The following is a 13,138-nucleotide window of genomic DNA, read 5'->3' as shown; positions in this document are numbered from 1 at the left end:
TTCATTTTCTTATTTTAACGTGTCTCGTATTTTACTAGATAGCTAATTTGTACAATGCTTACTGTAATCAACCACCAACACATTATTTATGTTTTTTGGTTTTGTGTTTGTTTGTTTTGTGGTAGATGATAAGCACAGATGATTTAGAATGTCCTCATCCAAATGCTAATAACATAATACCATACACTGTAACAGATGCATATATGCAAAAACTAAAATTGCTCAGTAATAGAGTATAAGAAGTAACCAGAATTTAGCATTTCTGAAAGTTGCATTAAATGCTCTGTCATTGATCCAGCGATGTCCAACAAAACAACATGCAAGGTAACGCTTTAGAAAGAATGAATAATAAGGACAGGACGCTACTGGGAAGAAGACTGTCCTGTGAACCCAAATGATTAAATTTCTCAGAACCAATGCCTCATTTTCCCCATAGCTTTTGGTTTAGGAATTTTGTTGAGTGTACAACTCAGGCTGAAGATTTCTGTGGGTCATAACAGAGCCAGCTCCACTGATGCCTCCACCTGCTCTTTCTGCCAATTTTTTGCACAGAGTCTTACTGAGATTTGCGAGTTCTATTACCTTGCTCTGTTCCAAGCGCTCTAAAGCTTCTTTGTATGACATTGGCAATGGGGACATGGACTGCCCAAGAACTGTCTCCATTTGGCTGAGGTTAGTGCAAATTTTCTCTTTTATTTTTCTGTAGCCTTTGTAATTTTCAAGACACCTAGTGAGACACAGGTGGAAAAAAAAAAGTGATGTTAAATTTTATTTAGTGCAATAAATTCTGAACTTCCCAGAATGCATTCTGAACACTTAGTAAAAAATAGAATGTAATTCTCTTTTTGCTACTCAGTGTATTTCAACAAATATTTATATACCTGTTGTATTTATATTTATATACAACAAATATTTATATGCAGGTCCTGTGAGGACTACCTCCTCCTCACAGGACCTGCATGAGACTTTTAATGCAAACTTTAACAGGCAGATAAGACTGTTCCTAAAACACCTAAACTGGAAAACTGCATTCTTGAGCACTGCTAATAAGGTGTAAATTGGTACAATTCTTGTAGAAAACCACTTAGTCTTAAAAATGCTCATAGCTTTTGATCCAACTTCTGCAATTAATCTTAAGGAATCAATCCTAACATAAGAAATTTATCCTATACCTTTTATAAAACCTTTTACACAGTAAAATCTTTTTACTTATTAGACTGTTAATTAAAATGGCAAAAATCAGAACACACTTTATGCTACCAAAAGATATGGTTAAGTAAGTTACAACAATCCGTTCTATAAAATATAAGTTACAATTGCTTTTATATGAAGTTTTGCTACAATAAGGAAAAGAGCTCATTTTATAAAGTAAAGCAAAAGCAGCCTATTTTTATATAGTACAATGTTGTGCTATATTAAAAAAAAACACTATGAATAAAATTATGTATACAAAATAGATACAACCTAAATCCCCCACTGAAAACAATAAAAAATTTGGTATCAAAGATATATTTTTAAAAATTCTAAAAACACAATAATAGGGCTTCCCTGGTGGCGCAGTGGTTGATAATCTGCCTGCCAATACAGGGGACACGGGTTCGAGCCCTGGTCTGGGAAGATCCCACATGCCGCGGAGCAACTGGACCTGTGAGCCACAACTACTGAGCCTATGCGTCTGGAGCCTGTGCTCCGCAACAAGAGAGGCCGCGACAGTAAGAGGCCCGCGCACCGCAATGAAGAGTGGCCCCCACTCGCCGCAACTAGAGAAAGCCCTCGCACAGAAACGAAGACCCAACACAGCCAAAAATAATAAATAAATAAATAAAATTTTTTAAAAAAATTGTAAACACTAAAAAAAACAAAAACAAAAACACACAATAATAAACTGGCAAAGAATTAAGGAATATTCAGAGGCCCCAAACTATGTAAAAGTGGAAATACAGAGAAATAAGCTAAGCTCCAAGGCCAGTTTTTCACTTTGAGGACATTTGTCGAGTTTCAGTTTTGTTGACCTTCACCTGGAATGCTGGGGACAGAGGATAAAGCCCGGAGCACACCCAGGATGGATGTTTATTAGGACATCCCCTCTGTAAAGATAATTTGTAACACATATAACACAAAGACCAGCCTCCAAAATGTAGAATAAATCCCTACAAATCAACAAGAAAAAGCTAGACAACCCAATAAAAATTGTCTTGAACAGGCATTTTTCAGAAGATGAAATATGAAAGATGAAGAAATATTCACAAAAGAGGCTCAAATTCATTAACAGTAATAAAGATGCAAATTAAAACCACAATGAAGTATCACTTAACCATCAGACTGGCAAAAATTAAATCTCACAACATTAAGTGTTGGTGAAGATATGGGACAATTGGAACATTAATATGTTGCTGGTTTGAGTAGAAATGGGTAAAATCATTTGGAATTAAAAATTTAAGATGTGCATACCTTTTGACCCAGCAATCACAATCCTAGTTATACACCCAAAGGAAGCTCTTGCATTTGCAAATGTTCCTAGAAGCACTGTTTGTGAATGCAAAAACTAGAAACAACCCAAATGTTTACCAACAGCTGGGTGAGTGAATATTTTACTACAGACAAAAACATGAATAAAATTCAGGATCATAATGGTAAGTTTGAAAAAATGAAGTCACAGAAGAAATACATATACATGAAAACAGGACACAAACACGTAGTAAAAATATTTTTAAAAGCAAGGGCATGGTAAATAAAAAACAGGATAATGGTTACTTCTGAGAGGAGAAGGAAGGAGTACCCAAGAGAATTCAAAAATCATGATGTTTATCTTTGAACCTTTGGGTACAAAGGTGTTTGTTTATCATTATTCTTTATACCATACTCAGACTTCTATAAACATTCTGTTTTAAGTACTCAATATTAATTAAGAAAAAATGAAATAAATGCAGTAGAATATTTGCCATGGTTTTCCTTAGTGATTTTTTCTTACTTTTCCATATTTTCCAAATTATTTCTAATGTGCACATGTTAATTATAAACAAATCTATATTTTGTTCTTAAAGCATTACCTTTAGAAAGAAGTACCTACCTTTCTACTTCAGCTTCCTTTACTTTGGCTGCCTCCCTCATGGCTGAGTTCTTAGAAACTAATTCCTGTAAAGTACACTCAAGTTGTCGTTTAGCTTCTGGGCTGGATATAGTCCCCAAATTCTCGGTGAGGTCCTGGATGTCTGCTATTGTGGACTTCAGTTCCTCTTGTTTGCAGCGAGGCACCTCTATTGATTCTTCTGGATTATCAAGGTCTACTCTATGGGATGCAATGATGGCTTCAAGGGCAGTGATGATCCCCATGGCCCTGGAGACTGCTTCATTATAGCATGCCATATTTTCATAAGCATCATTCAAGACATTCTGGTGAATGGAAGATTAAATGCTGTGATGAAAACTGTCAAACTTTTGTCATTCTTGAATTTTTGTGATACATTCATAATATGTCTCTGTGTCATAAAGAGTGAGCATCTCACACTTATAGTTTAATAATATTACACTAATAGTTAAAAATGAATACGTTTTTCTTTGCATAAAGAAAATGGTTTCCAGATTTGCTAAGAAATCTAATCTAAATTTAAAAATACATCTCATGAATCATGTCTAATGATATATGTTCCTGCTCTAGAACTCTTGTATTCGACTATGAATTACATAAAACAATTGAATATATTTAATGCATATAACCTTAAGCAATATCTGTCGGAAAAAAACTGAAAAGACCCCCCCCCCACCAAACCTCTTGTATTTTTAAATTAATGGCTCTGCCACTAACTTTAGTTTTGAGCACATCACTTAATGTCTCCAGACCTCAAGTCTTCTCACTGAAATAACAAATAGTTGAAATAAATAACTTTAGAGGTCCCTTCCAGTCCAGCTCTAAACATATCATTTTGGGGATTTATGTACATTGTTTCTGGAAACTGTATTAAAATCAAGCAGAGAATTTGTTAAGTACCAATTTAAAGAATGTATTAGGGTTCATATGACTTTATATTTCTATAGCATTTATACCTTAGCAAAATAGTTCAAATACATTATCTAACAACTCTTTGAATTAAAGAAGGGAGTTAACGTCCCCATTCTAGAAATTCAGTGTGACAATTCTGAAAACACAGTGAAGGGCATTATATTAAGAACAGTGTGTTTAAATGATGCCTAAGATATCTACCCTATTATTGCAGGAAAGGAGGGAGTTTGTTGTAGTCGCTCTGCAATAGAGATCAGCAAACTTTTCCTGTAAAGGGTCAGACCGAATATTTTAGGTTTTGCAGGCCATACGGACTGTCACAACTACTCAGCCCTGCTGTTGTAGCAGGAAAGCAGCCATACACAAGCCAGTAAGGAATGGGCATAGCTGTGCTCCAATATAACTTTATTTACAAAATCAGGTGCCGTGGGCAAATTCGACCCATGGGCCTTAATTTGATGACCCCTGCTCTAAAATGACACAGATCTCAACATGAATCCTGGTTCTGTTACTATTTCAAGACCTTGAGAAAACTGTTGATGTTTCTGAACTTCAATTTCCTTATTTTAAAACGGGGCTAATAATAGCACCCATCTCACAGAGTTGCTATGAGGATTAAAGATAAAGTGTTCAGCACACTTCCTAGACACTGTAAGTTCTAAATAAATGCGGAGTTATTATCTTGGGTTCTTTATACCATATTTCTTCCACTACACTCTATTATTTCTGAAAAGCAAACAAACAAAAATCACAAACTTTTTGGTTTTGAGCTCAACAGAAGCTACGAGGGATATAGAAATAAAGGTGTCAAACTCATCTTTTTCCAAACTGTAAGGAACTGTATTTAGATGTAGAATGAGTTGGTATTATAAACTGGACCTTTGAAGTTCTTTAAAATGGCTATTCTCCTGTGCAGAATATTCCTATAGAACGTGTAACTTCTTGAGAAATGCGGATATTAACTAGAGTAAAACATAAAATCATGAAATTAAAACAAATACATTAACCACCTAATTAAAATACTTACTGTGCGCGAATCAATGCTTGCGTTAAGCTGCATGTGAAGATCTTCAATGTCATGTAATTTTGTCTCCACATCACTAGCTTCAGAAGAGTTTTCTTCTCTTTGCTTCTCAAGAACAGTCACAGCTTTAATGCTATCCATTTCTGCCTGAACTTGTTCTTGAAACATTTCACAATTAACTTTTTCATTTTGAATATGTTCAATTTGCAAATTTATAAGTAAAGGCTGTTGTAACTGAGATTTTATCTGATTTAAAACATGTAAGGAATTTTCTAGTTTGTCCTGAAAATTCTTTTCATCCATTTCTTTCGGTTGGGATTCCAGGACTATATTTTGGAGAACCTTGTGTAACTTATCATTTTCTTCTGCATACAGCTTTATTTGTAGCATTTCTTTCTCTTTGAATGAGTCATCAAAGTCCTTATTTTCACTTAGTTTCTTGATTATTTCATGATACAAGCACATGACTTTCCTGATTCTCTGATTCAAAATTTGAGCATTGAGCAGACTGCTTTCTGGTGGGGTGTTAGGCGTTGTTAGCAGTGCTTCAGCCCTTTTCTTAACTTGCAGATCCATAGCCCTCAATTTACCTAGTGATGCCTGATATTTGCCATATTCTGCCACAAATGTATCTAACTGCTTAATTTTTTCTTCAAGTTCCTTTTCTTTTTCAAGTATTTGGGTTTGTAATTGGTCAAGTTGGGACCAATCCCAATTTAGTCCTATACAGTCAAACACTTCTTTGAGTTTCAATACTTGTAGGATACTAGATCGAATACCAGTGATTTGGTCTTTAAGACGATACAACTCCTCTTTAACATCTGGATTTATTTCTGGATTTAGTAGTAGCAGTTCATTGTGCTGTATATGGTCAACCTCCTTCTGAAGCACAGATGTTTTTTCATGAAATTCTCTATAAAAATTTATCTTGTGTTCTACTTCATTACATTTATTTTGAATGACTCTTTGTGTTCTGTTGGCTCTAGTCTTAAGATTTTTCAATTGATCATCTAGAAATAATCTTTCAAATACACTTAGATCTTCACAGATGTTTGTTTGTTCCTGAAGATGTGTTGCGATTACACTCTCAATTTCCTGCAATTCCTTCTGAGAAATGGTCAAAGTGACATACTGATGTTCTAGTTCAGCTTCTGTGGAGGTTGTTTCCATCTTGGGGATCATCAGTGTTTCATTTCCTTGAAGTGAAAGTTGAATCTTCCCTATTACCCCAACAAATTTGCTTCTTTCTTCCAATTTAAATTCTAATTGCTGTGATCTTTGAGTTGATTTTAAAACTAGCATTTGGTATTGATTCTGTAAGTCCTGTAGGAGGTTATTTAAATCACTGCTCTCATATGCTGTAAGGTTAGGAATATTATCTTTGACCTCTTCAACCAATGACTCCACAACCTGCTGCTTATCTAGAATGCCATCGTGCACCACCTTGCATTTTCTGATCTGTGAAAGAATATTGTCTGGGAGAAGAGAAATGGTAGGGATGAGTTCACCTAACAGATTTTTGACCCATAAGATAGCCTCCTTCATCTTGTACCTGGTTTCACACTTCTTGATCTGATTTTCCACCTCTATGTTTAATGGTTCCAATGCTTCCAATTGCTTCTGCAAATTATTTATTGCATCTTCTAAAATCTTCTTTTCTTTTTCTCCCCAAATCCTCTTCATCTGAAGTTCAGCTCGCCCCCTGAACACAGAAAATCTATGCTTGATAGTCTGGAGTTCAGTGGCCAAGGCAACCATGCTTTGATTCCCTTCTTCTTCTGGAGAGTCCAGCCTTAACTGCAGGCACTGCTGCTGCTGCTGCAGAGAAGTTTCAAGGTCTTGAATCTTACTCATGAGAAACGTAAACTCATCATGTCCCACCACTTGCTGAGAATACTTCTTCTGGACCAGTTGTTCCATTTGCTCCCAACCATGTTCAAGTTGCTTCATCTGGCTTTCCAACAGCTTCTTATCCATGTCAGTCAGACAGTTTGATAAATTTTCCCATTTGATTTTCATCTTGCTTAAAGAATCTTTCTCTTTTTCTATTGATGCCAGTAATTTTTTAATTTTGTCCATATAGGTTGCACTGTCCAGTGGTCCCCTAGCAAAAGAAGAAAAATGGAACTGATTAATATTTACTATACAACAACATGAGGTTAGCTGTCATTAAAAGAAATGAATTCTGCTTTGAATTCACAGAAGAGAAGATTAGGTTGTCTGTAAGAACACTCTGTCCTTAAAATAAAAATCAGAATCTTGTTTACTGTAGCTCTCAATTAATGTGTGACAATGTAGAAAGCTTGTCTATAAAATGAGTATCATAAAAATGCAGAAGCACAGGAAGGGAGTGAAAAGTAAAGGGAAGAATGTATGTAAAAGTACTCTGTCACCTGTAAAGTACTTGTACAAAGTTAGGCTAGGACTAAGCGAAATTACAACATCCAACCCCTTTGTTATCATCTTACCAACAATAATGATAAAGATATTGACTAAGAAGGTACAATCATCAGGCTAATCTTTTAAATATAAAATTGTTTCCTCAAAGGATGCCACTGAAAGTGAACCCCATTTAGGCAAAAGTATAAAATAAAACTTTTTAATAATGAGAAAATGTTTACAAGTTATGACTATATCTACAATCTTCAGCCATCATTTTCATAGCCAAAAGGAGTACATACATGTAAAAAGAAACCATTACAATACATATATATTCCTTATGTTCCAAACTATTTAAACCAAGTATGTTAATATTAAACAATTGTATTGATAATGTTTCTGCCCCCCTCCCATAGTTTAGAATAATCTCTTGGCAAAAAAATGCTAAATTCCATAGAACTTAAACTTAATTTGCAGATATTTATAGTGTGAGTTAATAGTTTAATAAATTAATTTGTAAAATTAATATAACTTAATCGTAAAATTAATATATTTTTTTGCATGAAACCAACAGAATTTTCTTCAATGGTTTCCATATGAAATTAATTTCCACACTGTAGTATTAAAATCATAATATTCTTTAATAGTGTAAACTCTTTTAGTAATTTTTTTTTTTTTTTTTAATTAATAGCTACTTTATTTATTTATTTATTTTTAGCTGTGTTGGGTCTTCGTTTCGTGCGAGGGCTTTCTCTAGTTGCGGCAAGCGGGGTCCACTCTTCATCGCGGTGCGCGGGCCTCTCACTATCGCGGCCCCTCCCGTTGTGGGGGCACAGGCTCCAGACGCGCAGGCTCAGCAGTTGTGGCTCACGGGCCCAGTTGCTCCGCGGCATGTGGGATCTTCCCAGCCCAGGGCTCGAACCCGCATCCCCTGCATTAGCAGGCAGATTCTCAACCACTGCGCCACCAGGGAAGCCCAATAGTGTAAACTCTTAACACCCTGGGCCTGTCCAAGGCAGTGGAGCCTATGGTTGAATACAAAGAATGCACATCCTAAATTCTTATACTTACACTTTTAGACTTTCCTTTTCTGTCAAAAAGGCTTTCATCGAGGATTCAACTGCTGCGAGGTGTTCCTGAAAATCTTTAAGGAGACAGTATTGGCTTTCTTTCTTTTTCTTCAAAGCAATAAGTGCCTGAAGCAGATTGTCCAAGTGCTGCACTGAATACCTTTCACTGTGGGGAAACAAGGCACTTGTTTCTGCTTTCTTAAGATATTCAATTTGTTCTAGTGGTTCAATGGCTGCTTTCTTTGCTTCCAACTGGGTACATAATTCCTAAAAACAAGTCAAGGAAATCAATAAATATACACTCACTCATTCACTTATTAATTAACTCATTTATTTTTTTCCCTTTGCTCTTTCCTTTCAGTAACACATTCTACCCCAAGAAGATGTTTTAAATATTTCATTTGCACACAGAGAAACTAAGGTCCTGACATTTAAAAGATTTTCTTTTACTAGAGTCATGTTAAAATGTAGACTAACACTCACCATTGGTCTAACGTTTAATAGCAAATTGGTCACCCTATTGTGTTAAAAGATTCTACAATGTCTAAAGAAGATTTATCTTCTTTTATTATTTACATGCATCCCCTCTCTTTCTTGTTTTAGATACATGTTTACTGTTACGTAAACTTAGCTAAAATTGTAAGGGTCATTTTAAAAAACATGGTCATGTATTGGACTTTTAGATGCCTTTCCACAGCTATGTAAACACAGCTGTAAAAACAAAGAAGGAGTATCCCATAATGCTGATAATCAGGAAAAATAAAAGGAATTTGTCAGAATCAGAAAAATACATAGGACTAAGAAAAGGAATGATGACAAGTCAGAATCTCCAAATTTTCTTACTGAATAAGTAAGCTTTTAGAAACTTTGTGAAAGAGAAGACTAATGTTCATTAAACTCTTACACTTCTTAAATGGAAAGGTTTATACAACTTACTGATTAGTACATAATTATATAGTTACCAAACTGATCATCAGTCAAAGGTTAAATAAGACTTTTCGTTCTGTGAAAGCAATTTTTTGGTAATTAAAATATACTGTATTGTACTGGATAAATGATGCAATCATGTTGTCAGTATTTTTCTTGTTTCCATACCTCTATCTCTTTTAATTGTTCATTTCTTAACATAACATCTAATTCTAAAGGTTGATTTTGCAGCTCATTGACTTTCTGCTCATCTTCAGTGGTTTTCATGCTTTCTTGAACATCAAGAGGAAGTTGTTTTGACAAAACCATTTCCACAGCTGAATTCTGAAAACATAAAAAGATTAATTGCTGAATAGTCTACCTTCCAAATAAGTAATTTTTATTTTTCTTGATGAAATAATTCCAGTTTCTTCTATTTACTCAGATTCAAGACTTTTCACAAGTATATCTGGCCACTACCAAAGAGGATTTTTCCATGCAATATTTAATGCTAATATTGGTATCCCAAGAAAAATGAAACTTTTTTGACAAGACAGTATAGGATCTGGCATTGCTCAGTTATATACTGAGGAATATCTACAGTCTTAAAGAAAGAAAACAGATATGGAAAAAGCAAAAGTTCCAAAGTTTACACTTAGTATTCACCATAATGCAGAGGGCTGGGCAAATAAATAGGCATTCAATGGTACCCACTGGTAGTTTAAAATAGTAAGTGGATAGATGAAGAAAACACCTAAATACCAAAATTTCGTGATATTAAAAATGTTATGCCTAGGGACTTCCTGGCAGTGGTTAAGATTTTGCCTTCCAATGCAGGAGGTACGGGTTCCGTCCCTGGTCGGGGAACTAAGATCCCACATGCCTCGCCAAAAAAACCAAAACATAAAAAAAAAAAACAAAAAACCAGAAGCAATATTGTAACAAATTCAATAAAGACCTTAAAAAAAAAATGGTCCACATCAAAAAAATCTTTACAAAAAAAAAAAGGAATTTCCTTCTTAAAAAAAAAAGGTTATGCCTTAAATTACATAAAGGCAAGAATTCCAATTCTGGGTATGGCAGAACAGGTTATATATGGGGTAATCTGATCTTTTCTGAAAGCTCTAAGAAATTGAGGTTCTCAGTAGGATATATAGAGACGCCATTTCAACTCATTTATTCATTCTTTCAGCAAATATTTGTTGAGCACTTACATACAACAGGCACTTTATCAGTAATTTTAAAAGATTTCCCATTATTTTGCTAAGGTATTAGTTTTTATTTTCAGGTTACTTTATAAGTGAAATATCATTTAATTTTGCCATATACTTTCATGTCAGTAAAAATCTTTGAGGTATCAAGTCTGTGAATAAAATGTGTCCACATCTCCAAACAAGGTAGAAATTGCTGTTTTAGTAGTAGATAGTAGATACATTACTAGATAGTAATGTAAGATGTTAACAATAGGGGAAACTGGGTAAGGGATATATGAGAACTATCTGTACTATCTTTGCAAGTTTTCTGTCAATGTGAAACTATTCTAAAATTAGAGTTTATTTAAATAAAACAGATACTGTCTGGAGCTTCACCAATACTAACTGGTAAGAAAATTAAAGCTGACCAGTGTTACTGGTTTTGAAGTATTTACTTGGCACTTAGCACAAGTCACTTCTACAAGGCTGCAAATAATTGAAATGATTTTGCAAATTTCCTCCATTTCCAATTTATTCGTGCAAACTATGGTTAAAATCTCCATGGAAGGCAGCATCTCGGGTGGGGTGGTGGGGGGTAAGATCCAGGAAGGCTGTGAGAGGAAAGGACAGAGGTGCTACACCACAGATTTCATTGGCCCATGGGTGCTCTATGCCATGAACTGCAATTCTATGAGGTGGACGCCTGCCTCCTTTTCATCTGATGGCTACTGTTGCTTACAGCACCCAACAAATCCACTTGTAGGGCAAGAGCTCCTGAGCTAAAGGCATAGATACTAAACCCAGGAAAACTTTACTTCTTATCAATAATGTATTAGGAATTCAGAGCCCTGGTCTCTCTTACCTGATGGACTGGTCACTTTAGGACTAGCCACATTTATAACCTGCCATTTGTAATCTGCCTTCCGTGGTCGGGGAGAGCATCCTAAAAAACCTGAAATCACCCCATAACACCATTTGTTTACCAAATCCAAAAGCCATGTTTCCACTCTGGCAGAAAATCCAACAGAATCCCTCAAACGAACATTTTAAATTTAAAAGGTAACATTCCTTTGCTCATGCCCGAGAGGTTAGAACACAGGCTCATGCCCTGATTGGCTCCTGGAAAGATTCTTTCATATTTCATAACCAGTGATCATTTGCTCACCACTCTTAGCTGTATGTTATTTTTATTTTACAGGCTCATTTGAAACATCTTATTTTAAATTATAAGAGAATTCAAATATATTTAAAACAACAGAATATAACAGATAATCATTACCCATGACAGATATAACTGATATAATTTTCTATATTAAAAATATAATTTAAAGCCCAGCCCTCAACCCTTTCTCATCTCTTCCTCCCTAGAACTAACCACTACTCTAAAATCCACACATACTTGTCTTTATACTTTGACTACATGTGTTAATATTCATACAGCATTGTTTTATATATTTTTAATTCTTATAAAATTGGAATCATACATGTATCATTTTACAACTTACTTTCTTCACTCAGCGGTATGTTTTGAGGTTTATCATGGTGTCAGATATAAATCCCATTCAGTCATTTTACGTTTGTATACTGTTCTGCTATCTGAATGAACACGACTTATTTGTCTGTCAGGCTACTATGGACATTATCATTGCTTCCAACTTTTCCTATTATAGATATTACTGTGATAAACACCCTTGTTTTAGGCCTTCTTGCACATATGTGTGAGGTTCTTTGGGACGTTTTCCTAGAACTGAAATTACTCCTTTTGATTCTCGATAGACAGCTATTGATTTGTTCCTACCAGCATGGTAAAAGAATTTGAATTTTCCCTAATCCTCTCTGGTATTTGGTACTAACAGACAATAATTTCTGCCAATACATTGGGTGTGAAGTTGACATCATTATTGTTTTATGCTCCCTGGTCATATGAGTCTTACCTCCTGTGGATTACTTTTGCATGATCATTGTCTATTTTTTATTGGGTTGTTTATAATTTCTGGTGTTCTTTTATATACTGGATACTAGCCTTCTAACCGTTTTCTGCATTGCAATTATTATCTCTCAGTAGATTGTCTTTAAACTTTATATATGGTATCTTTTGTTGAATATGACTTTAATGTTTTAATGCAGTCAAATTTATCAATCTTTTCCTGTTTGGGCTTCTGCTTTTAGGGCCTTTTTAAGAAAAAAATCTTCTATACCCTGAGATCTCATAAATATAATGTATTTCTGTAATAATTTACATAATAATTTATTTTTATTTAGCCTGTTCAAGGTTCTCTGTCTTCTTGAAATTGAGAATTCATATTACTCTTCAATTCTGGAAAATTCCCAGCCTTTCTTTTCCTCCATTCTCTCTATTCTCTCCTTCTAGAACTCCTAGCAGAATTGTGTTTGACCGTCTCATTATAGCCACTGGGTCCTTAAAATCTCTTTCCTCTTTTCCATCTCTTTATAGCTCTGTGTTGGATTGTGGGTAATTTTCTAACATATTTTATTGAACTAATTCTCTCTTGAAGCTGTATCAACTGTGCTACTTGGCCAGAGCAATCTTAATCTCAATGACTTA

The 13,138-nt window shown here is 34.9% G+C and overlaps 1 protein-coding gene across 8 annotated transcripts in view; it reads right to left on the bottom strand.

Annotated features, from left to right (window-relative positions):
• SYNE2 (spectrin repeat containing nuclear envelope protein 2) overlaps window positions 1-13,138 on the bottom strand; it is a 317,434-nt gene that overhangs the window by 136,518 nt on the left and 167,778 nt on the right. For all 8 annotated transcript variants that reach the window (XM_057542105.1, XM_057542104.1, XM_007192976.3 and 5 more), the window contains exons 46-50: window positions 9,569-9,724; window positions 8,475-8,740; window positions 5,028-7,128; window positions 3,071-3,393; window positions 583-727 (exon numbers count right to left, since the gene is read on the bottom strand). In XM_057542105.1, coding sequence (XP_057398088.1) covers window positions 583-727; window positions 3,071-3,393; window positions 5,028-7,128; window positions 8,475-8,740; window positions 9,569-9,724 — 2,991 coding nt within the window. The remainder of the gene's footprint in view (window positions 1-582; window positions 728-3,070; window positions 3,394-5,027; window positions 7,129-8,474; window positions 8,741-9,568; window positions 9,725-13,138) is intronic.

The sequence above is a fragment of the Balaenoptera acutorostrata genome, chromosome 3 (assembly GCF_949987535.1).
Source record: "Balaenoptera acutorostrata chromosome 3, mBalAcu1.1, whole genome shotgun sequence".
NCBI lineage: Eukaryota > Metazoa > Chordata > Mammalia > Artiodactyla > Balaenopteridae > Balaenoptera > Balaenoptera acutorostrata.
This window is presented reverse-complemented; position numbering and strand designations above follow the sequence as displayed.